Raw genomic sequence first — 23,603 nt, 5'->3', positions numbered from 1 at the left:
GGAGGTTAGGGAGGGGGGTGGGAACTTCTTTTGGTTGTTCGGATATGGGGGGCAGTCCAGCAACCATTGTTCAGGCCAGGGCCGGGATTGATCGCGGAGGGGAGGAGCGGGGGTCGGTCGCCCCCGGGGCTCCAGGGCAAGTCGTGGGAATGTCTATTCCCACGACGTTAGGGAATGGCAGCAGGTGCAGGAACAGAGGGCCGTATCGATCTCAGGGAAGGCCTCTCCGCTACTTGCAAGCGGTGAGGCGTTCCGACCCTCTTGTTCTACCCCGAGGTCCCGGGAGTGAGGATGTGCACAGCCTCCTGAGCTCCGGCTGGTGTACCTGAATGCCAGGTCTGTCGTTAATAAAGCTCCTCTCGTCCGTGACTTGGTCGAGGGTGAGCAGGCGGACCTGGCTTGCATCACGGAGACTTGGTTGGGCCCAGAGGGCGGTATTCCTCTGGCTGATCTTTGCCCACCAGGTTTCCGGGTGCTACACCGGCCTCGGGCTCAGGGTAGGGGTGGGGGAGTGGCTGTTGTTATGAGGGAGACCTTAGCTCCGCGGGAGGCCACCGTTCCGCAGATAGTCGGGTGTGAGTCTCTCTTCTTGAGATGCGGCCCTGGTGCGCAGTTGGGCTTGCTGCTGGTGTACCTTTCGCCTAGTCACGCAGCAGCAGCCCTGCCTGAGCTTCTCGATGTCCTCTCTGGGTTGGTGGTTGAGTTCCCGAAACTTATAGTTTTGGGGGACTTCAATCTACCATCTCTGGGAGGATCATCTGAGTTGGCTCGGGAGTTCATGGCTTCCATGACGGCCATGGACCTGACGCAAGTAATTTCAGGACCGACTCATGAGGGAGGCCACACCCTTGACCTAGTTTTCTTATCTGGTCGGTGGTTAGATGATCTTGGTGGGGGCTCCCCAATTATTATGCCCCTGTCATGGACCGATCATCATCTCCTGCGGCTGGTCTTCCGCTTTGCCACCCCCCGCCGTGGGTGTGTGGAACCAGTTAGATGGTACCACCCCAGACGCTTAATGGATTCCGCGAGATTCCAGGCAGCACTGGGGTCCCCACCTGCCTCCCCCACTCACAGCTCGGCAGATGCCTTAGTGGAAGCTTGGGAAAGGGCAGCCACTGAGGCTCTTGACCGAGTTGTACCCTTGCGGCCCCTGACCCGATGCAGATCCCGTCGAGCTCCATGGTTCTCCGCGGAGCTCCGGGAGATGAAGCGCCGGAGACGGGGCCTAGAGAGCGGTTGGAGGTCCAGCCGATCCGAATCCGACCGATTGCGACTAAGAACCCATATTAGGTCTTATCTCGCTGCGATAAGGGTGGCGAGGTCCAATCACTTCGCTACCCTTATCGCGTCCGCAGATAATCGCCCGGCCGCTCTGTTTAGGGTGACTCGCTCCCTCCTTAATCAGGAGGTGAGGGAGGAACCCTTGCAGGGTCGTGCCGAGGAGTTTAACAATTATCTGTCGGACAAAATCACTCGGATTCGGACCGGTCTGGACTCTGACTGGGCAGAGTCTGGCGATCAGGACGCGGGTGGTCTTGTCGATATCACTTGGGAGGAGTTTGATTCTGTGACTCCGGAGGAAGTGGACAGGATTATGGGGAGACTGAGCTCCACCACATGTTTATTGGACCCGTGCCCTTCCTGGCTGGTTTATGCAGCCCGGGAGAGGACACGCAGCTGGTTCCAGGCAGTTATATCAGCTTCTTTGAGTGAGGGTAGCTTCCCTGCCGTCTTGAAAGAGGCGGTGGTGAGGCCCCTCCTCAAGAAGCCTGCCTTGGACCCAGCTGTATTGAACAACTTTCGTCCGGTCTCCAACCTTCGCTTTCTTGCGAAGGTTGTTGAGAGTGTGGTGGCGCATCAGCTCCCTTTGGTCCTGGATGAAGCGGATTATCTAGACCCGTACCAATCGGGTTTCAGGCCCGGGCACAGCACGGAGACGGCATTGGTCGCGCTGGTGAATGATCTCTGGAGGGCTCGGGACAGGGGTCATTCCTCTGTTCTAGTCCTATTAGACCTCTCAGCGGCTTTCGATACCATCGACCATGGTATCCTGCTGCGGCGTCTCAGGGGATTGGGAGTGGGAGGCACGGTTTTACAGTGGTTCTCCTCCTATCTCCAGGGACGCTCGCAGTCGGTGTTGACAGGAGGGCAGAGGTCGACCGCGAGGTCTCTCGTTTGTGGAGTTCCTCAGGGGTCGGTCCTCTCGCCTCTCCTGTTCAACATCTATATGAAACCGCTGGGTGAGATCATTCGTGGCTTTGGAGTTGGGTATCATCAGTACGCTGATGATACCCAGCTTTTTCTTTCTACCCCAAACCACCCCAGTGATGCCCTCAACGTGATGTCCCGTTGCCTGGAGGCGGTTCGGGTCTGGATGGGGAGGAACAGACTTCAACTCAACCCCGACAAGACCGAGTGGCTTTGCATACCTTCATCCCGGGTCTATCTGGATATTCCATCTCTTTCTATGGGGGGTGAATTATTACCCCCCGTAGATAGGGCTCGCAACTTGGGAGTCCTCCTAGATTCGCGGCTTACCTTGGAAGATCACATGGTGGCTGTGACTAGGGGGGCTTTCGCCCAGGTTCGCCTGGTGCGCCAGTTGCGGCCCTATCTAAGCCGGGATGATTTATGCACGGTCACTCACGCGCTCGTGACCTCTCGTCTAGACTACTGCAATGCTCTCTACATGGGGCTTCCCTTGAGGACCACCCGGAGGCTCCAACTGGTACAGAATGCAGCCGCGAGAGTTGTGTTGGGAGTCTCCCGATACTCCCATGTGACACCTCTGCTCCGTGAGCTGCATTGGTTGCCAGTTGTCTTCCAGGTGAGATTCAAGGTGCTAGTAATGGTGTTCAAAGCCCTCCATGGCATGGGGCCGGAGTACCTCAGGGAACATCTGCTGCCGGCATCAAGCTCCCTGCGCCCTGTGCGTTCCCACAGAGAGGGCCTCCTCAGGGTGCCACCGGTCAGAGAATGCCGACTGGTGGCCCCCAGGGGGAGATCCTTCTCTGTGGGCGCCCCGGAGCTATGGAACCAGTTACCGGTTGAGCTCCGGACGGCGCCCGATCTGCGCTCCTTTCGCCGCGATCTGAAAACATACTTGTTCGAGCAAGCCGGCCTGGCCTGAGGGGGGATTGGTGGGGGTTTTTTATCATTTTTATTGGGGTTTTTACTGTGTATCAATTGTATTTTAATCGGGCATGCATTTAATTATTTTTTAGTTTTTGTAAATTTCTGTGTTTTATTCTTGCCCTGTACACCGCCCTGAGTCCTACGGGAGAAGGGCGGTATAGAAATATTAATAAATTAAATTAAATTAAATTTTTAAGAGTGGAAGTATTTACATTTTGAATAGCTGTAGTGGCAATGAATACATTTATAGTGTTGCTTAAATTCAAAGTTTTAATAAATGTATAGAAATTATATAGTATTCTATATACTGTACTGTGTTCTAACCACTGGGCCATGGTGGCACAGGTTAGAATGCAGCATTTCAGGCAGCTGTAAATCACTATAAAGCGGTGTATAAGTCTAAATGCTATTGCTATTGTTATACTGAAAGCAGAATTCAAGATCAATTATTAATATCAATATTCCAGTATAAGCTTACATTTAAAATTGAACACACCACTAACCTTAACCCCAATAGCTCTTCATATAAACTGGTCTACCTATAAATATTTCAGATTATTTATAAACATTTTCTCTTTTCAACAACAATTCCTATTTTAAAGCTTATCAAGAGCAGCTGAATATAACATAGATTGAAACAATGTTTTGAAAGGCATCAATGATAATTTCCCACAAGTAATTTAAATAATTAACAACATATTATCTTCATATCTAACCCCTGTTTATGGAAATATGTGTTAATGGTAAAAACTGAGATTGTAGTACTATTTTACTGTAAAACTGTTCCAAAGAAGTACAGAGCAATTTAGGGTGTCTTTAGCTCCTGAAGTCCTGTACTAAAATTCAAGTCCCGTACAAATTCCTCTCATATACAATTCAGTGCATGAACTGAATACAATTTAGTGTACTGGATGGAAATAACTGATACAACACCGCCCCCAATATTAAAAAGACAAGGTATATTTGGCTTTTTCTAATGTTTTAAAAAAAATAACTAGGTTTCTAAAACATCTGGAAGCAAACAACCAAACTCAGAGAGCACCAAGGATTCCATAGTTCAATCCTGAGTTACATATGTCCTCTTCTGCTAAAAAAAATTCTTACTAAGGAAGAGGGAATAGCAGTAGTACATGCAAATGACTGAAAAGGTCTTCTCTCAAATCAGAAATATGCCTTAATCAGGCTGCCATCAGTTGCAGCATGTTGAGATTGGTGTGAAGAGAACTTAAATTAACTGTTTGTCCACCTATTTCCCAACTCCTCTTACAAGTTGTAAGATGTTTTGTAGAAAACTCACCCATCTTGTTAGATATATTTTTATAAAAAAAAAGATCAGTGACTCTCTTATACTATGCTTAGCACCAATCATTACAAAGGAACATTATTTCTTTCCACCAACTTTTCTGCAAAAATCTCTTCAACATGCCTGCTTGAAACTTGCTACAGACATTCTTCATGCAATTTTCATTATAATCTATCACCAAATAAAGTTGTCAGGGATGTTTTTAAAAAGGAAAAAAATGGGGGGGAACCTAGCTCAAAAACTTCTCTGCTTTCCAAATATCCAGCGAAGTTCATCCTGCACTAATAAAAAACAAAGTGCCATAGGGTTTTTTCCATCTAGATCAGGGTGTCAAAACTGCCAGCCCGCAGGCCGGATGCCAAAACCGCACCCACTGCATTGCCGGCAATGGGGGAAAAATCACGCTACGTCGCGACGTCATGTGATGATGGCATTTTTCAGATTTATTCTCTAGAATCCAAAGCAGTCAAGACATGCCATCCATTAAGCAACATATGGGAGATGAATCTCCAAACTGAGGATTTGATCTCAAGGTAATTCAGACAATTCTCACACATCTCTAGTCAAAGCCTTTAAAATTCATCATATAAACTTCCAGAATCTCTCATAATTTAGCAGTCACTGATAAAAGATCTAAAAAGAGAAAACTATATTAATTCTGCATTATTAAATTTCCTACCTCACCTTTTTGGATTATAGATAGTCCTCAATTTACAACCACAATTGGGACAAGAATCTCTATTGCTAAGCAAGGTGGTTGTTAAGTGACTTGCACCCAACTTTATGACTTTTGCCACTGTGATTAAGTGAATCCCCCATTGACTTTGCTTGTCAGAAGCTAGCTGCAAAAGTTGTAAATGGCAATCACATGATCCCAAGATGTCATAAATACACACCAGTTGCCAGGTGTTTGAATTTTGATCACTTGACCATGGGAATGCTGCAATGATGTTTAAGGTCCTGTGTAAATTTGAACACTCACTAAACAACTGGTTGTAAGACGAGGACTACCTATACCAGTTTTTGTTCAGAGTACAGTGAAATAATTAGAGGAAGCAGGGAATGCCATAGCATTTTCTCATACAGTTGTCCAGAATCCTAAATAAGGAAGAAAAAAGTAGTATCTCCATATTTTGTATTAGCCTGCTGCCTATCACAGCACATTAACCTTTAAGTACTATAGCCTGTTTTTTCATGGTGCCTTGATCCTAAAAGAATGTAACCAAAGTTGCTACATTACATACATATACATATTAAATAGAAGGCAGAAGAGAGGATTTCATTTCCTGAGAGAATAGACAAATCTTAGCAATACTGGTTTCATATAAGCATATAATAAAAGTTCTTCTACATGTTAAACTGTGGTCATCAGTATTTTAAACAACTGTTCCAATTTTATGGAGGGGGAACAGAATAAAATCAAAGTTTACCCCATCAAGTCCAATAATCTCCTCAACACAGAAGTCCAAAGTAGAGCATTCCAGATAGCCTTCCCTTTACTTGTTTTTAATTCATGTCAGATACATTGAATATATTCAGTATGGGTTATCAACTACTTTTCTTTATGATTTAATTCTGTTACTAAGTTAGGAAAAAGTAACTTAAAATCTACTGTTAAGTGCCCTGCAGTCTTCTATATGACATTGTTTCAAGTTATTTTAAAAATGCTATCATATCTACACACACATACACCGAACCACATCCCAGTTGTCTTTTCCTAAAGCTAAATATACCCAGCTTCTTCAATTTCTCTTCACAGAACTGAAATTCTAATTGTCTTAAGTTACCTATCAAAAGAATATCTCTTCTCAATAAATAGCAGAAAGGTGATATTGTTAAAAATCTATTTGACCACTTGGAGAATCCAATGAGATAATTCGCCCCAAAATAAGCAACACTATTTACTGCTACAGTTGACCAAAAGCCATAAATTATCAGACCTTTGTTTGGATTAGGATAATCTCTGTGTCTACCTTCTTAATCATACTTACAATAAATCCAATGAATTTACAGTCTTTTTTTCAGAGGTATTAATAGAGCAAAACTTAAGAAAATAGGGCATTAGATTAGCAGACTAATAAAGGAAGTCAATTTTGTATAGCCTATATTGTGGTAATTTCTAAAGACATTATTTACAAGGAATACAATTTGCTTAAATATACTTAAATACATGGTATTTACTGGAGCACGTACTAATACTTCTTTGTATCATGTGTTCAACTCATCATATAGACAAACCCTATAATTAATAGTGGCCACCCTATTTGAAATTTTAAAAGCAATACAAGTTCCTGAAAATAGTTTTTGCAGTATCTAGCCATAACCCCACAAAGTATTAAAAAACCAAAATATTCTGACCAAAATGTTTTAAAGATACCAGACATTTAAGATATACATTCAAATTCAGTTAAAGCATATAACCATCCTGTTTTGTCAAAAAGTACACATATAGTTAATTGATTTTTCATAATACAAAAAATAACAACTTGGAAAAATCTTCATCCCAAAACACACACAGGGCAGCCAATGGCGATCAGAATATTGAAGATTTATAAGCAGAGTATAGGAATCAAAAGGAGTAACTTGGCATCTTGTTAAAAGAAGTTTTGAAGATTATACAGCTCACATGGAGGGAGAAAGGGCACTAATTCCTGGGCAGTTTAATCGGGAAAGTATTTAAATTTTATGTAGAGTCAGATTCTTTTCATCTCCCCAACATATTAAGACTGTATCATGTGAATTTTACTGTATTATAAAAGCTTACCAACATTTACATGAATTTTATACAAATAATGTCAACTATCTGGAAAGAAAGGATAATTTATACCTAACCTGCACTGTTTATATTTAAGAGGATAGTTTCCTTGGAGCTGATTTTAGAGCCTACCAGGTCCCATTTCTTAAGTATTGCGTCAAAGCCAGAGAGGTGGTCACAGAATGCAAAATACACAGGAGGGAAAAAATGTTTCAAAATGAAAGGAATCCCGGCATGGGTTAAGGGGGAGGGGGAGAAAGACAAGAGAATACCGATTAGTAATGACGCTTTGACGGGGCCCCTTTAAAAATTCTACATGCAAATACATACCGTTGCTGGGGTATTATGTCAGTGACTTTTTCCTATTTATTGATCACACAAAGAAAAAACCCAGTATGAGCTACTGCAATGCAACACACGTCAATTTGAGGGGGGTGGGGGTGGGTGTAATTACTTTTTCATTCCATGTAATATCCTGAAGCGATGGTTACAATCTAAAAAGGTGAATATTTTGCTTTTAAAAAATGCACATCAAATCTCGGAAAACAGCCAGGCCCTCATCATCTTCCCTCCTCGAGTTCCTATCCTTCCCTCCTGTTTTTTAAAAACGCTTCTTTAACTCCTTTAGATGCAGTGACCTCCCCTCCCCTCCCTCCCTCTTCCTCTTATCGTATCCTTATAGACCTCTTTCACGACTCTGCTAATGCAACAAAAGCCGTACATGTCAAACGAAGCCTTTTGGTCCTGGGAACACAGCATCATCCCCTTTCCTTTTTTCCTCCATCGACTAACAACACACAGTCACAAACTTCCCCCACTTTCGTGAAAGGCAGCCCCAAACACAACCACTGGATAAATAGAAATTCATCGCCAGATACCGGGGTAAGGGGACCGGGTGTGTGTGTGGGGGGAGTGAATGAACACGCGTGTCCAGCAGGGGGAGGGAGTGGGGAACACTCTCCCTCCCCGCCCCAAAGCGACTCATGGTGGTCTTTCATGCACCTTTTCGTCTAAACCAGGGGTCGGCAACCTCGGCTCTTTTATGACTCGTGGACTTCAACTCCCAGAATTCCTGAGCCAGCATAGCTGGCTCAGGAATTCTGGGAGTTGAAGTCCACGAGTCATAAAAGAGCCGAGGTTGCCGACCCCTCGTCTAAACCGAAGTACATTATAGTACACGAGGCTTCCCTGTTAGGACGACTCTCCCCTTCTCCATTTCGCCGGGGTTTCCCAGTCAAGCCCTCGCTTCGTGTTGAGGGGCTGGGCCCCTTCTCAAACTTAGCCGCCGCACACCGTTTCCATCAAGCGTTTCTCTCCCCCACCACCACCACCACCCCGAAAGGACGAGCCCAATGCTTGGGGGAGGGGGGGGAGACGCCTTCCCCACCCTCCCCAGCGATTTCTCTCGTTCGAAGAAGCCCCTACTTCACCTCATGTTGCTGCTCGAGGTCCGGGGGGGGCGTTTCTCCCCCCCCCCACTCCTCGCTCTTCTCTTATGAGCCGGCCCGGTTTGCTGCTCTCTGTAGGCGCCGAGGACAGGAGGAGGAAAGAGCGCGGGGGGGGGGTCTCTCCTTCAGGCGCCAGCCAGTCCCTGCCTTGGCAACCCTCGGGCTGACTCGGCTGCCTGCACCCTCCGCTTTCGCTGCTTGGCCCACCCCGACCACAGCGGGGAGTCGAGGGAGGGAAGGAATAGCAGGGAGAGGAGAGGAGAGGGAGGGAGGGAGGGAGGGGGAAGGGAATAAATCGAGGCTGGAAGCGCCGCGAGGCTGGCGCGCGAGGGGCGGGGAGGAGGAGAAGAAGAGAACAAGGGAAGGTGGGAGAGTTGGGAAAGCAGAAAATAACGCAACGCGCAAGCGGCTCGCTCGAGACACACCGGCTCAGGGAACGAGGGGGGGGGGTTGGAGGCGCGGCACGCAGGAGGACGCCGAGGGGTGGAGCGGAGGAAGCCGCGCCACTTAACTGGTCTGCATTCTCCGAGCGTTGCATGCGGCTTGTAATGCGGGACTGGGAGAATATAGAGATTTAGCCGCCTGGAAAGATGTCGGTGGGCTGGGCGTATATTCCTCGGGGATTCTCCGGGTTCCTGCGCGCGTGGAGTGTCAGTAACCCCCTTCCATTCTTCGTTTGCAGTCGCTGGTCGCGGGCTACAGCCCCCTTACATGCTTTAAACCTGCAGTCTGAGATCAGGCCGTCGGTGCGGCGCGATTATATATATATATATATATCTATCTGTGATTGTGGAGTGTTAATTCTCTTCTTGATTATTCCGACAGAGCTGCGGTTCTAAGACGTCTCTTTGTCTGATCGTCTGCATGCAATGCTATACGCTGTGATACATTTGTTATTTGCTGAATATTGTTGGGTTGCGTATACCGTTCAAGCAATGTGGTTGATGTACTGATTTCTTAAATCATTAAATCAAGCAGCTTGTCATTCAGTCCACATCAACGTTTAGTTTTCTGATAGTTTGCAACTATGGTTTGGGTGCGGATTATTTCAATAGAAAAAGCACTCCTGTTTTACTTCCTAAGCTTTCCTAACTTTATTTGGGGGGAAATTGTTACTCGTTAGAACTTTTTCCAAATACATTTGCATAATTGTTTTAACTGAGCTTCACACTAAGTAGGTTTCATAGGATTGGACTATACATTTAATTGCAATCAAATATTCCTGCTCCTACTCGTCCATGACTGACTTTTCTAATAGCAATACTATCGTGATTTAGCTACCTGGCAATTTTCATTTGTATATCATTTTTCTCTTCTGATTTGATATAATAATAATAATAATAATAATAATAATAATAATAATAATAATAATAATAATAATAATAATAATAATTTAATTTCTATTTAAAATAGAAACTGAACCTATACTGATGGCATTCATCTTGTTTGACTGAATATTCAATGAAGATACTAGATTACTGTAACTAATTAAACAAAATGCCAAATCTTACAGTATTAACTGGCTGACAAATGTAGAAGAGTTCTAAAATAGCATTGAGGAAAGTATATGGCAAGTGGGAAACATAAATCTAGCCCAGAAAGATAAGAAAGGCTGAGGTAGAAACTCAAGGTTGCCCCACCTTGATTCTCTTTGTTATAAGAGGGAGAGAGAAATGTGCTATTGGTATGACTTTCAAGATTTTGTTATTACATCGTAGAGCAATAAAGTATAGAGTTCCGATAGTTCCATCGTATCTCTGTTTCCTGGCTTACTTCAAAAACCTGGCAAGGCTTCATTACATCAATGGTTCCTTTCCCATTGCCTGACCACACATCACTTAGCATGTTCTGGAGACATGTTTTATGGCTGCCAGGCTTCTCTGTGTTCTTTAAGGAAGTGTCAATTTATAGAAATTGTGTTTTCAACTATCCAACATCAGAAACTGATAAGGAAGGGCTTGGAATTGCCTCACATTTGAATGGACAAGTTAACTGCCTGACTCTTAATTATGGCGTACTGTGGGGGTTACATTAAGCTCTTCCACACAACTTGTTAATCATGGAGCAGAGGTCCTTCAGCAAATAATGACTTGCCAAGAAAGCAGTCGAGATGGCCTTTTCCTCCCACAGTTATAAATTCTTTTCCAACTTCTTCCACCACAAATCACAAACCCGGTCTGTCTAAAATGCATCATGTGGGGTCACTGGTGCTCTCTGAGCTTGTTTATTTTCTTACAGACATTCCATTACCAAACTAGGTAGCATCATCAGTCTGCAGTTCAACCCTGAACTAGAAATATTTTCTAAAATACATCATATCAAGGTACGTTTAAGAGTAATTTTCCCATGCCCTGGATTTCCTTCCAGACCAAAACAACAACAACAAACAAAAGGTAGCAACTCTATAGGGAAAGGGACCCACTTCCCTTCCTTAGTTCCTTACTTTGCCTGCGAAGGCATAAGGAAAGGAGACAGATTGATTCTTCCTCCTCCCCTCAGTATCAGGAGGAATGGGGAAACTATGATTAGGAGACCTACGTTCCCTCCCCCACCTTTCACCAGCAACAGAAGAGGGAAGCAAAATCATCCTGTATGATGGTGCCATGGAGCTGGAAATTTGACCTAGGAAGTTTGGTGGGCCTTTTACTTTAGCTAATAAACAAATGTTCCCAGCCAGCCTCTTCTCAGGATGATAATATAATACTCCAGTTTCTGGCAGAATAGGGGCTTGAACTGCAGTTAATAATAATAAGTTGGAAGGGACCTTGGAGGTCATCTAGTCCAACCCCCTGCTAAGGCAGGAAACCCTATACCATTTCAGGGAAATGGCTGTCCAGTCTCTTCTTAAAAACTTCCAGTGTTGGAGCAGTCACCACTTCTGGAGGCAGGTTGTTCCACTGGTTAGTTGTTCTGTCAGGAAGCTTCTCCTTAGTTCTAGGTTGCTTCTCTCCTTGACTAGTTTCCATCCATTGCTTCTTGTCCTGCTTTCAGGTGCTTTGGAGAATAGCTTGGCTCCCTCTTTGTGGCAGCCCCTGAGATATTGGATCACTGCTATCATGTCACCCCTCACCCTTCTCTTCATTATGTTAGCTGATTAGTTAGCACTTCATAAATCAGCTACCTTTCTAATGACTTCTCTACCAGTTTATAGCTCTCTAATGCTAATTATGCTAATATATAATTAATAACTAATGCAGAAACTAGAAGATAATCTCACTGCTGTCCATTACAGGCAAAATCTTTGCCTGCATTCTCCTGAACAGGCTAGTCACTATCTTCAAAAGGAACCTTCCACAGCCACAACATGGCTTTTGTACAGCAGGCATGATTTGCTGTGAGGGAAATCCAGGATTGTGTTATTTTTTTATATTCTTTATTCTGTCTTCATTGACCTGGCAAAGGCATTTAACACTATAAACAGGAAGATTCTCTGGACCATCCTAAGACATTATGGATGCCTGAGGAAATTTGTGAAGTTGATTCAGTTACTGTACATAAAATGACAGGACAGGTCGTTCACAACAATGATATGTCAGCTGAATATGCCACATCCAATGGGGTGAAGAAGTGCTAGCCCCAGTACTGTTCAGTCTGTTCTTTGCTTGCATGTTATCACTTGCTGTCCAGGCTCCGAAGTAGGGAGTTTACATTGTACTAGTTCAGGGGTAGGCAACCTCGGCTTTTTTATGATTCGTGGACTTCAATTCCCAGAATTCCTGAGCCAGCTGTACTAATTGGACAGCTGTCTCTTTCACTTTGCCACTTGAACACATGGATGAAGTGCCTCTGTGTTCATTCAGGAAACTCTCTTTGCCGATAACTGTATTCTCCTGGCAACCCAAGGTGGTGAACTACAGTATAGTTGATGCTGAATAAATTCTCAGACACTGCTCTCAGTCTGACTATCAGACTGACAAGATTGAAGTACTTTACCAGCCCATACCAAATACCAGAACCAAAATCACTGTTGATTACACCCAGCTGACAAATGTAAACAGCTTCAAATACTTGGAAGCATGACCTTGAGCAATGTTGTATAAATAATTTGACTCCAGGATCAGCAAAGCCAGCCAGGCTTCTGGGGAGACTGGGTACTAGAGAGCTTATTCAATACAATGCAGATATCTCCACAAAGTCTACAGAACTGTGGTTAACCCTTCTATATGCATGAGTCCTGGATTCTGTACCAATAACACATCAAACAAGTGGAGAAATTTCACATGCCCACTCTCTTTTCCATCCTTGTAATTCTTCAGCAAGGTTGTCTCCAACCTGGAGGTCTTGGATTGGCCAAAGTCCTCCAGCATTGAGTCTATCATTATCAGACCCCAGATGCCGTGAGTGAGATGTGCAATCAGAATGGATGACCACTATATGCCTCATCAGTTGCTCTATGGTGTACCAGAGACTGGGAAGAAACATCAAGACTACCCATGCAAGCACTACAAAGATGCTGTGAAGGAAACCCTATGCCACTGTGACATCCAACCATGGGAAATAGAAGCTGCAGCTGCTGACAGAATCTGTTTTGAAGACAGGTATCACCAAAAACATAGAAAACCATGAACAGCATCACAGAATAACGCTCACCGTTGTTATAATAATGGACTTCCAGAGCCTCCATTGCGCTAGACTCTGAAGTACCAGACTGGGACTGTAGAACCAGCTCCATGTGCACAGATAAACTGCACAACAGGATATCTTCTTTGAATCCAAAGGACTACTTTTATAATGCTAGATTAGGGAAGATGCCTTTGAAAGCTGTATTGATCACAATTCTGGGTCAATACATACAATACTCCAGTTGGCAGGAGTGAAGTTAAAACATGAAATCTCAGTTCATTTTTACTGGCCAGAAACACTTATGTTTTATACTGGAAAAGTTGTTGAGCTGGTATTGTTAAACCCTGTGTCCTGTTCTTAGCAAAGAACTGAAAAATAAGTACACTCTACTCCACTCAGTCATCATTCATGAATATCACTGTATATTATATTTCAGATTGAGTAATGTCTGACACGTTACTTTGAATCGGTTCATATAAAAGAAAGCAGCAGTTTTCTTATGTCATCATTATTCATGCTACTTGTTTTTAGCATGTAATGACACTGTCCTTTTTTAAGCCTCTTATTTTCCCCAAAAGAACTGTTGGCTGATGTAGGATTTATGAAGAGATTAAAGGCTTCACATCTCCATATGAACAATTAAAGTAAAAACTGAATAAAGACTTGTCATGATAGAAACCAGAGAAAGGATATCTCAGCTTGAAGACATTGTGTCAGTTCAAAATAACTTTAGATGAATTTGATCAAATGAAGTTGATTTATTCTGAGAGCCGACTCAGCTTTTTCTGATTCCAAACTAATCTGGGGGAATCTGGCTAAGTGATATTTTTGCACTCTCCTCCAGGTCATCTACAGGGAATTTTGATTGCATCACCCTGATCTCAGCAAGTTCCCTTTGAGGCTGGCAGCCTCATTTGCAGGTCACTTACAAACTGCTTTGAAAATAATGGTGACATGGAAATGTTCTAAGACTAAGTTTTTCTTTCTTTACAAGTGAAAGAAATGCTCTAAACTGAATGAATCTGAACAAATGTGCCATTAACAATATATGCTGGGATATATGCTGTTAGCCATGCTTTAATCCCACTAAAATCAAAGCAAAAGTTAATCATAAAGCCTAATTAACATAATATGGGATCCACACCCTGTGATTTAACTATTTATATACACTGAACAGCCCTTTTCAAGTGATTATCCATCTATGAAGATATGAAAGTAATCAAGTAAGTAGAAGACAAGGCTGCAAGTATAGTTCATGCCTTCTAGCTATAGGGTCTAATTGGGATTTTGAAATGTGCTACTAAATTTATGGATGGCTGTTTTGCAGATTGAAAGAAGTTTCAGAGATCAACGGTAGTGAGAGAAGAAAATGGTTCAATATTTTTAATAGTTACCTAAAAAATTAACAGACGATACTATAGTTTGATGCATCAGTTTGATGATAGTAGTTGGGAGCAGTGAAGTCTACATATTTTTAAAAATATAGCTCCTGACAACTTCAGCAACATATCCATGGAATTATTTTTGACAACATACAGCAGTGCTTTCCTATTGCCTTAGTGATATTTTTGACTTTGCAATCGGCCCTACAGTCTTGATAATTGCTGAGGATCTCTCATTCAAGTACAAATCAAAAGAAGCCCTGCTTAACATTTAGGAATCAGGCATCCTTGGCTAAATGCTACTGCCTACCTGGGTCTACTCTTCCCCAAAATATTTTATAATCCTACTCAACTATATCATCAGCTTTTTTAAAAAAAATACTCATAAATTGCTTTAAAATAATATTTTAAACTTTCAGTGTTTACAGGACAAAAGCCTGAGAGATAAAAAAAATTATGAATTAGCATGATTGCAATCAAATCCCTTTGTTATACAGAGGTATAAATAATATACTGCATCAATGGCCATATAGAGAGAAGTTGTCCCTTTCCATAACAGACAGTCTGCTGTCCTCTAGATATGTTGTGACTACAACTCTCAGAATTCTGATTCTATTAGGGGAAGATGATCCGGGAGATATGGGTTTAGTAGCTACTCAATAATGCCCTTTCAGTTCACAATTTTGTCCTCTTAGAAGGAAAGTTAGACACTTGTATCTCCACTCACAGTTGTGTAATTTTAAAAAGTATATATTTTTAATATCACAAAGAGGTTCACTTTATAGAATTCAGTCTTTTTTTTTCTATTCCTGTGGATTACGCAGCTCTTATGGTTACTGTACTGGGACACTGTACTTGACACTTTCAAGTACCTTGAAGTCCAGCCTCCCTTTCAGAGTGATTAGCCAATATCTCCTATCCATCTTATCCATACTGCCATCTTCATGAAATTGCCCCTGGATGATCTTACCATTTCCCACAGTGTTGGCAATCCGCTGATTTCAAACCATCAATGCTGTATTGTACTATTGTCCTTCTATGCCAGAAGAATGAAACCTCATGCTTGTCAGGTTGATTCTTTCAGTCTGATTTCACTGAAATGGATAATGCTTAAACACATTTCATAAATAAATGTAAAATAGTTCAACTGAGAATATTCCTGTCAGAGTTACTGAAGTCAGTAGAAGTTCAGTCATACTCTGATCTTCAAGGACTGGCTCAACAAAAATACATTTGAGAATGATTTCTAAAATATATAAAATTATTAAGATTAAGCTAAAAGATGAATATGTTAAAGTGTGTATGGTAAAACGGGCAAAAAATGGGTATAATATAATGCTAGATAAATGGGAGAATGTATGGATTAAAGGACTAAAATTTACATTAAATTATAAAGAATTTTTTTATAAAATGATGTATTGTTTACTTCACCCCAGATAGACTAGCGAAATATATAAAGGGATTTCTAATCGCTGCTGGCAAAGTAGTCAAAATCCAGCTTCATTTTATCAAATGTAGTGGTCTTGCAAATATGTGAAAACATACTGGATAAACATAATGACAATGCAAAAAAAAATTACAAATACAAATGTTAATGAAACCTGAAACTTTTCTTTTAGGTATGATGGACAAGCCAATTGAAGAACAATTTGGGATGCTATGCCTTCACATGGTGACAGCTGCGAGGATTATACTTACCAAACACTGGAAAGAAAAAGAGATACCGACTGTTGAAGAATGGATTTTGAAATTGACTGAATTAGTAGAGATGGTAAAACTAACTTCTTTGATTAGAGATAATGGACTAGACAGCTATGTATATCCTTAATAAGACTAAAAATGCAAATCCTGGGTGTGTGTATGTTAGAAAGAAAAGAATCGAGCACCAGGATAGAAAAATAAACAAATATATGTGTATGTGTATGTATATATGTATATGTACACACACACACACACACACACACACACACACACACTTGTAAAAAGGGAGGAGAATTTATTGCTTTTTTCTTTTCTTTCAGCACTCAGCCAGGGTGGATCCTACATGTTAAATGTTAAATTTAATTGACCACTATTTTTTCTATTTTCTTGTGGTTAGGATTGAATGCATGTTTTTGTTTTGTTACATTTTATTTCACTGTTCTGTTCTCTATTCTCTATGATAAAGCAATAAACTTCTAAAAATACATTTGAGAATGTTCATCCATGAACAACCTAGGTTGGAACATGGCCTTTTGATTTTAGTAGTCCAGTTTTGAGTCTTCTTTCTAATTGGCTCTTTCATTGTTAATTTTTAATTAGGATTTCTTTTAATACTTCCTTGTGGATTTGTTTTGATGCCTTGTTTCAGTTCTTTCTAGTTATATCTATTTGTTTGATTAATTTGTAATGTTAAATACATCATTTGAAGGTGAAAACACAATATAGAAATGACTGATTACTGTGTATAAAATAAATAATTATAAGATGTAAGTCACATTATGCAATGGTTTTTACCTTTACCCATGTCCCCACGTGCCAAGACCATCTGGAGCTATTGTTTTATGTTGTTGACATATGACTCAGTTGCCCTTCCCTGAGCAAAATCCATATTAAGGCAGGTTGAACTAACTGAATGAAAAAGGGCAATGCTAAAAATAATTCATGTTTATATTATACTTGATGCATGGTCTTCATTCCCTTATATCTTCCTGCATTCCATTGTGAAGGCTTGATGATGTCACTTCATACTCAAAGTATTAGGCTAAAACAGAAAAATACACACAAAAGGTAATGTAATCATTTGTGCCCCTTTATTATTTGATTTCAGCACTTACTGTAGTATCTTATCAATCAATTGGAGAGTTGTAAGAGAAAGAAAGGGGGGGGGCTTCTGAAATCTACTTGGTAGAACTGGTCTACCCAGAAAGGGAGGAGATGAGTCAAAAGAACTAGTTGGCCTATGTAGAGGTCAGTCTATTGCTTTATGACATAATCCTTTGTTTGGCTCAGATATGCTGTGCTTATAATACTTTGCATAGAAAACCATAGAAAATCACAGATTGTCTTTGACCAGTCAATATCTTATGGTACAACCCACCTCACAGGGGCAAATGTAGGCACATGAAGTATGCTGATAAGGCAAAATATGAATCTAATGAACAAACAAAATGGCTTTATTTGCCTGCATACTACCAAGCATATATGTAGGTATACCCTTAAGATTTTCCACTTCTAGTTATTGTACTAGAAATGATTCATACCATGGAATACAAAGAGATTTAAACCCTTATGAGGACTAATTCGGTCAATGCTGGATTGAAGGATTGATGCCGCTGTTGTGTCACATATTGCTTAAATGGCGAAAAAGTGCTGGGTATATGCCAGAGATATAGCACCATTGTTTTGAGCTTACTGGATTTTTCTTTTTGTCAATGGCATGTGAATCTTGTCAGGCATATTTAATTGATTTATAATAGTGATGTGTGTTTTGTCCTGGATAAAGCACATACGTGGTACATAGCTCTTCTCTTATTCACCCATCCCAATGTGATTATACCAGACCTCATATCTATGATGCAACTGTTGGTAATAATATATGGTTGCACAAGCCCATACCCTTGTATGCATACAGATGGGGAAATAGTATGTAGGGGAGATTTAAAGAAATTAAGGTGGTAATTGCAACAACATGTATGCACTGATTAATTGCAAAAGGATCAGGGATTCCTTCATGCTGCTATGAATACTTAATCTTAACTTTTCTTTTTTTAACTGGCCCTACAGATGCCATTGTGTGTATGTAAGACATACCACATAAAAGCACTCATATAAAACATCTGAGTTCTAAATATAACTGCATGCAAATTGAGATCCCAATGTTCTTTTTGTGTTTATCCAGTGCTTATTATCTCTTAAGAAAATTACTTGATCTACGCATTGACAAGTTAGTCCAGTTATTTTACTAGCTTTAAGGAATTTGTAAAAAAAATCAGAGTGTAGTTGATTGGTTTAAGTCCCATTTTTTTCTTATATAAAATAGGCATTTTGAAGTTTAGCTCTATAGACATCTTTGACTGATATCCATTCCTCCATTTAAAATAATCCTGTCTAGGGTTTTATTACCCTAGAATTCTATTGTTTCACTTGATGTATATTTTTAAACCAGTGTCTTTTTACTGAAATGCCAAACTTATTTTTTGGAATATAGATGAAACTTATCCCAGACACTGAGCCTTTCCCTGGATATAACTCTGATACAACTGCTGTTCTAGTGATTAGCAAGGCTAGAAAGGTTGCCTCCAAGTATTCTTCCTTGAGTTCATTGAATTCATTGGGAGATTTCTTTATATTCCTTATATAGCCCAATTACTTTTGTTGCTGAGCAATGAAGAGAAGTTAAATTCAAATCCAACATGTAGTCCTTCCAGCTTAGAGAACCGTATCAGTCCATGGCAATGCAATTTTGACTTTGCCAGTCGATTGCCTTCCATTTGTGTTGATCTATTTACCATCATCCTAAGGTAGCATACTAGTTGAAGGTGATGAGTTGTCATCCAATATATACTGAGGGGAACAAAATGCTGAAGACTGATTTCAGCTACATGTCCATGTGTCCATGCTTGCCTGCCTGCCTTCCTTCCTTCCTTCCTTCCTTCCTTCCTTCCTTCCTTCCTTCCTTCCTTCCTTCCTTCCTTCCTTCCTTCCTTCCTTCCTTCCTTCCTTCCTTCCTTCCTTCCTGAACCCAAGCTTCTAATTTTAACAGCCCTGACTCAACTGATTCAAGTTCAGATCATCACTCAGTTTGCAATTTTCTGTTCATTTAACAAGGGTCAATATCTTTGAACATAGTGGATCTTATTTCTGAGGGACACGAAAGAGTGCACCATCAGTTAAAATTTAAATAATAGTTGCTAATGATGAAGACTTGCACATGGCACTTTTGCCAATCATCCAGTTTCCAACACACCCCAAAGATCCTGTTCCCAAACTTTAATTTCTCTTTGAAATCACTTTCAGCTAAGTGGTGTCTCTGTCCTTGATCCCAGTTTTTTTTTAATATAAATTCTGCTTCAAGCAATAGAGTTGGAGGCCATGGCAGCATTATTTCTGTTTCCCAAGTGTGGGCCTTTATCCAGCAAAAAAAATGCTTACCAGAAAACATTTGGAATGACTTTCTGACTATGCTACAATATGGGATATGTTACATTTGATTCTAATTTGGTGTTAATGCCAATGGCAATGTGGCAGCAGGCCTTCCCCTCCTCCAAAGTTGCCATGTGCCTCTGGTATTGTCTGTTGAGTCTCTGAGCAAGTTGCCCAGGTAACCTAAGTGTTGGCACCAGCCCTGGTTTTTTGTATTCACTCTGCTCAGTAATACAGGCAGATATAATGTTTCCTTGCACAGCAGAAATGTAGAAGTTGACAATCTTTTTATTAAGAGGCCAGGTTAGAATCATTCTACATACTAACCAACTGAGAAGATCCTTCCTGCATGGACTATTTCATTCTGTGTTTCTTTACTTCATTAACACTCCTGTGTTAAAAAGAATAAACTTGTTATTGGGCACCTGCCTAGGAAAATATTTTTTTCATTCTAGCAGTAACATATTTCTATTGCTTGAAAGATATAATTTGTTATTAACAATTCCTGTATAATGTCTCTTCTAAAATGTTTCTCACATAATAATATAGCAATTCTACATTATGTTATAGCATGCTTAGATTCTGAATTCCTGATGTATTGGTCTCCTTGTCATATAATTTATTTTTGAAGAGAGTGCACTGCAAATTTCTCACACTTTTGGTATTTCCTACAATTTACATTAACATTTTCAGTGTCTGATATCACCAACCTCATTCTCTTACATGCAAATCTAAGTCCATATTTCTCTTTCTGCCTTTTAGTGGTATTATTTATCAATCTCTTTACATGTATGTATGTACATAAATATAGAGGTATGAATATGTGTGTATTCAAGTATGTACATAAAGGGCTTTTTTCTCATAGAATGCTCAGAATGGCGTTCTGGCACCTTTTTTTGCACACACACACACACACACAAAACCCTTTTGCACAAGCTGTGCTACTCCCTCTATTGGCTTTCGAAAGCCTATTGGCTTTCGAAAGCCAATAGGAATTGCTGCTGAGCCCGCCAAAAGACCCGGCCAGCAAACTTTGCAAAGGCAAGTTGTCTGCAGCGAAGGCCAGTTGTCAGGAACTTTGCACCTCTTCCTGCTGCCCAACTACACCATCTCAACTAGTTAAGTAAGAGAGGGCAAGGAGTGGGAGGTGGGTTCTGCGGAGTGCATGTGCACTCCTTCCTTGTGTTCACCTGTCAGCCAGGCTGGTGGCCTACCCGGTGCTGGACCTCGGGGGTTAGCGTGCGTCTGCAAACTACGTCCACATTTGGTCTTTCCCGGCTGTGCCTTCCTTGTGTGATGAAACCCAGACATGGAGCTGCAGCAGGCATTGTTGCTAGAGGGGGGGCCAAGTGGGCAGCACAGCTGAACCCCAGGGGCTGGGGAGGGGGCTCGGGGAGGTAGCCCGGGGTGGCTGTGTCAGACACCTCACAGCCCTGCAGCCCATAAATAGCCACAATGTCCGGGAAGTCCCCCAGTGGGTGCTGAAGGCCAGTGTCCAGCTTCCTTGGCATGGTGGCGAAGGGAGGGGGCTTGGCATGCTGTAGACCAGGCTGCTGCAGGGTGCCGCCGCGGCCCCTATCATGCAGCTGCTGCCTGGGGCCAGCCCTGGGGGAGTGTCTGCTGGGCTCCTGACTGGCCCGGCTCCACTGCCTCAGCCACTACTTGTAGTCTGGGTAGTCAAGCATGTGGTGCACTCAGAGCCGCTTGGCCTCTTCTATGAAGGGCTGCTCCTGGGCAGGGGCGAGGCGCTGCCATACGGCACCCAGCAGCTTGGAGATCTCTGAGTTGTGCAGCCGGGGCTGCTCCTGTGCAATCCACCGCCACTGCATGCACGACCAGACCATGAAGGTGTTCATGGGCTGCTTCACCTTCTCTGGCTGGGCTGTCGAGGGTGGCAGCAGCGGGGCTGGGGCCGGCTGGAATGGGTGCGCCACCCAGCCGCTGGCAGGCGCCTCCGGGGTGTAGAAGCCCATGAACATCTTCCTGCCCGTCAGGGAGGGCCTGACTAGAGAGCCTCGAGAGGTCCCTCAGCTGGAGCAGCCGGCAGCAAGCAAGCTGCAGAATGTGGGTCCCAATTATTACTTTCCAAGGTCAAGACAGTGAAAAACAAACTAGTTCTTGCCTTGCTTAGCAGTGCAGGTTGATCCCTTTCCATTGTCCCACCCTTCCATTCCTCACACAGCCTGTTACTCGACCACAAAGAGCTGCTGCCCAGCACATTAGATCACAATGAATCACCGGCTGACCTCTACCTTCTGGAGTGTTCAGTTTCTAATTTTATGACCTGTATCAATCAATGGAGCTTTAAGAGCCAGACTAGAGTTTACAGATGCTCACTTTTCATAAACTAAATCCTTGGCCAGGAGGCAGAATCATGCGTCTCCTTCCTTGTGATCAGAGGTACTGATAACACACTATGCAAATACACAGATCTGGGTCAGTAAAGAATCCAGATAGATAGTCTGAAACTTAGTATTTCTTATTTTTTTGAATCCACAATTAATCTTTGAATTGGACAGTATATCACATACCTGTGTCTGATATTATTACACAGTTATAAAATAGACTGCTAGTCAATAAATAATTATATGAGATTCTAGAACTGTCAGCCCAGTTCATCTCTGGTCTGAATTCCCATGCTGTGAAAAGGAGAGGGCTTGCAACTTCTGGTTGTAGTTATCCACATTTCTGCACACTGAGATAATTGGCCATTTGTACAAATACAGAGCCTATCATGCTTTTATATTTATATGGAACAGATAGATTAGCTGAAAATTTAGGGGAGAAAAAATTGTGTATATATGTATTTTGGTTCTGACTTTAGAAGCATTTGGCATGTCTGCACTGCCAATTGTACTGTCAATTATATACCTATAATAAATACATCACTCGTGACATAATTTTTAGAATGTGTAAAAAATTTGAGGATAGGTGATGCCTCCTTCCACTTCTTACCCAAAGCAGTTACGTGCAGCTTCCCAGATCCAGGTTCCACTAAGGCGACAGCCCCTTCCTCGTTTCCCAGCTCCTGAAGTTGCTCACCCTGTCTTCCCCCACCCTTTAATATCATGTCTTCCCCCACCCCCTTTAATCTCTCTCCCCCACCCCCTTTAATATCATGTCTTTCCCCACCCCCTTTAATATCAATGAGGCTCCTCCAATGGACCATGACCTGGCGCTCGCCCCGGTCCCATTCCCCCTTCGCCAGAGACCCTCAGATTTGCCCCAGTCCTGCCCAGCTCCAAACAAGTCCACCTGACGCAAGTGACGTTGAGCTGGCCACACCCACACTGTAGGCCACACCCATGCCAGATTAACAAGATGAGAGTTCCGGCACCTTTTTTTTTAGAAAAAAAGCACTGTGTACATGATATAATGCACACAGTTATATATTTCTGTCAATTTTTCTCAGTTATTTTAGAAATCCTGCACTTTGTTCTTCATTTATATTGAAGAAGTGGTTTGACATCAGATTGAATAGGATTTGGAGAAACCAGACCTGCAACTCCACATAATTAATTATATTGTCACAATCATTGATACAGAATGTTATTTATAAAAGCCAACTGCAGAATCAAAGTTATACAGTATATACTAGATTTGAATCTAGATTAAGTCAGAGTTTTTAGTTTATACAGAGCCACTGAATCAGTGATTTAACCCTAACAAGCCTAAGTGATCTAACACCCCAATCTAAATCTGAATCTACACCTTTAAGTTCCTCAAGAACCCACTTTCTGATTGAATCAGAGAAACTGAAATAATCAGCTAATGGCTTTTCTTTTCATTCTTTCTAGTGTAATGTTTCAATATTGCAGGCTGCCCATATTACCGTATATTGGAGTGAGCAGCCATAATAAAGTAATAACAATAATAATTCAATGCAGTAA

General features: G+C 42.0%; 1 protein-coding gene, 1 long non-coding RNA gene and 1 pseudogene across 5 annotated transcripts in view; 1 reads left to right on the top strand and 2 right to left on the bottom strand.

Moving 5' to 3' along the window:
- ENAH (ENAH actin regulator) overlaps nt 1-9,010 on the bottom strand; it is an 80,207-nt gene extending 71,197 nt beyond the window's left edge. The window contains exon 1 of one of the 3 annotated variants that reach the window (XM_081313376.1): nt 8,627-9,010. In XM_081313376.1, coding sequence (XP_081169502.1) covers nt 8,627-8,631 — 5 coding nt within the window. In that variant the 5' untranslated portion in view covers nt 8,632-9,010. The remainder of the gene's footprint in view (nt 1-8,626) is intronic. The other 2 variants (XM_081313377.1, XM_081313378.1) reach the window with 2 other exon arrangements.
- A 171-nt stretch (nt 9,011-9,181) lies between these two features.
- On the top strand, nt 9,182-18,468 carry LOC308659330. Its single transcript, XR_014024501.1, has 3 exons — nt 9,182-9,294; nt 10,883-10,967; nt 16,209-18,468. It is a non-coding gene; the product is annotated as an uncharacterized lncRNA (long non-coding RNA).
- A 1,286-nt stretch (nt 18,469-19,754) lies between these two features.
- Nucleotides 19,755-21,692, bottom strand: LOC308659280 (annotated as a pseudogene). Its single transcript has 2 exons — nt 20,928-21,692; nt 19,755-19,997 (listed from the first exon to the last, which is right to left on the bottom strand). The product of its transcript is annotated as an uncharacterized misc_RNA (transcript).
- Between the last annotated feature and the right edge of the window lie 1,911 nt (nt 21,693-23,603).

Source organism: Vipera berus, assembly GCF_964194415.1.
Source record: "Vipera berus genome assembly, chromosome: 1".
NCBI lineage: Eukaryota > Metazoa > Chordata > Lepidosauria > Squamata > Viperidae > Vipera > Vipera berus.
Note: the sequence above shows the minus strand (reverse complement) of the source record. Positions and strands in the feature narration are given on the sequence as shown.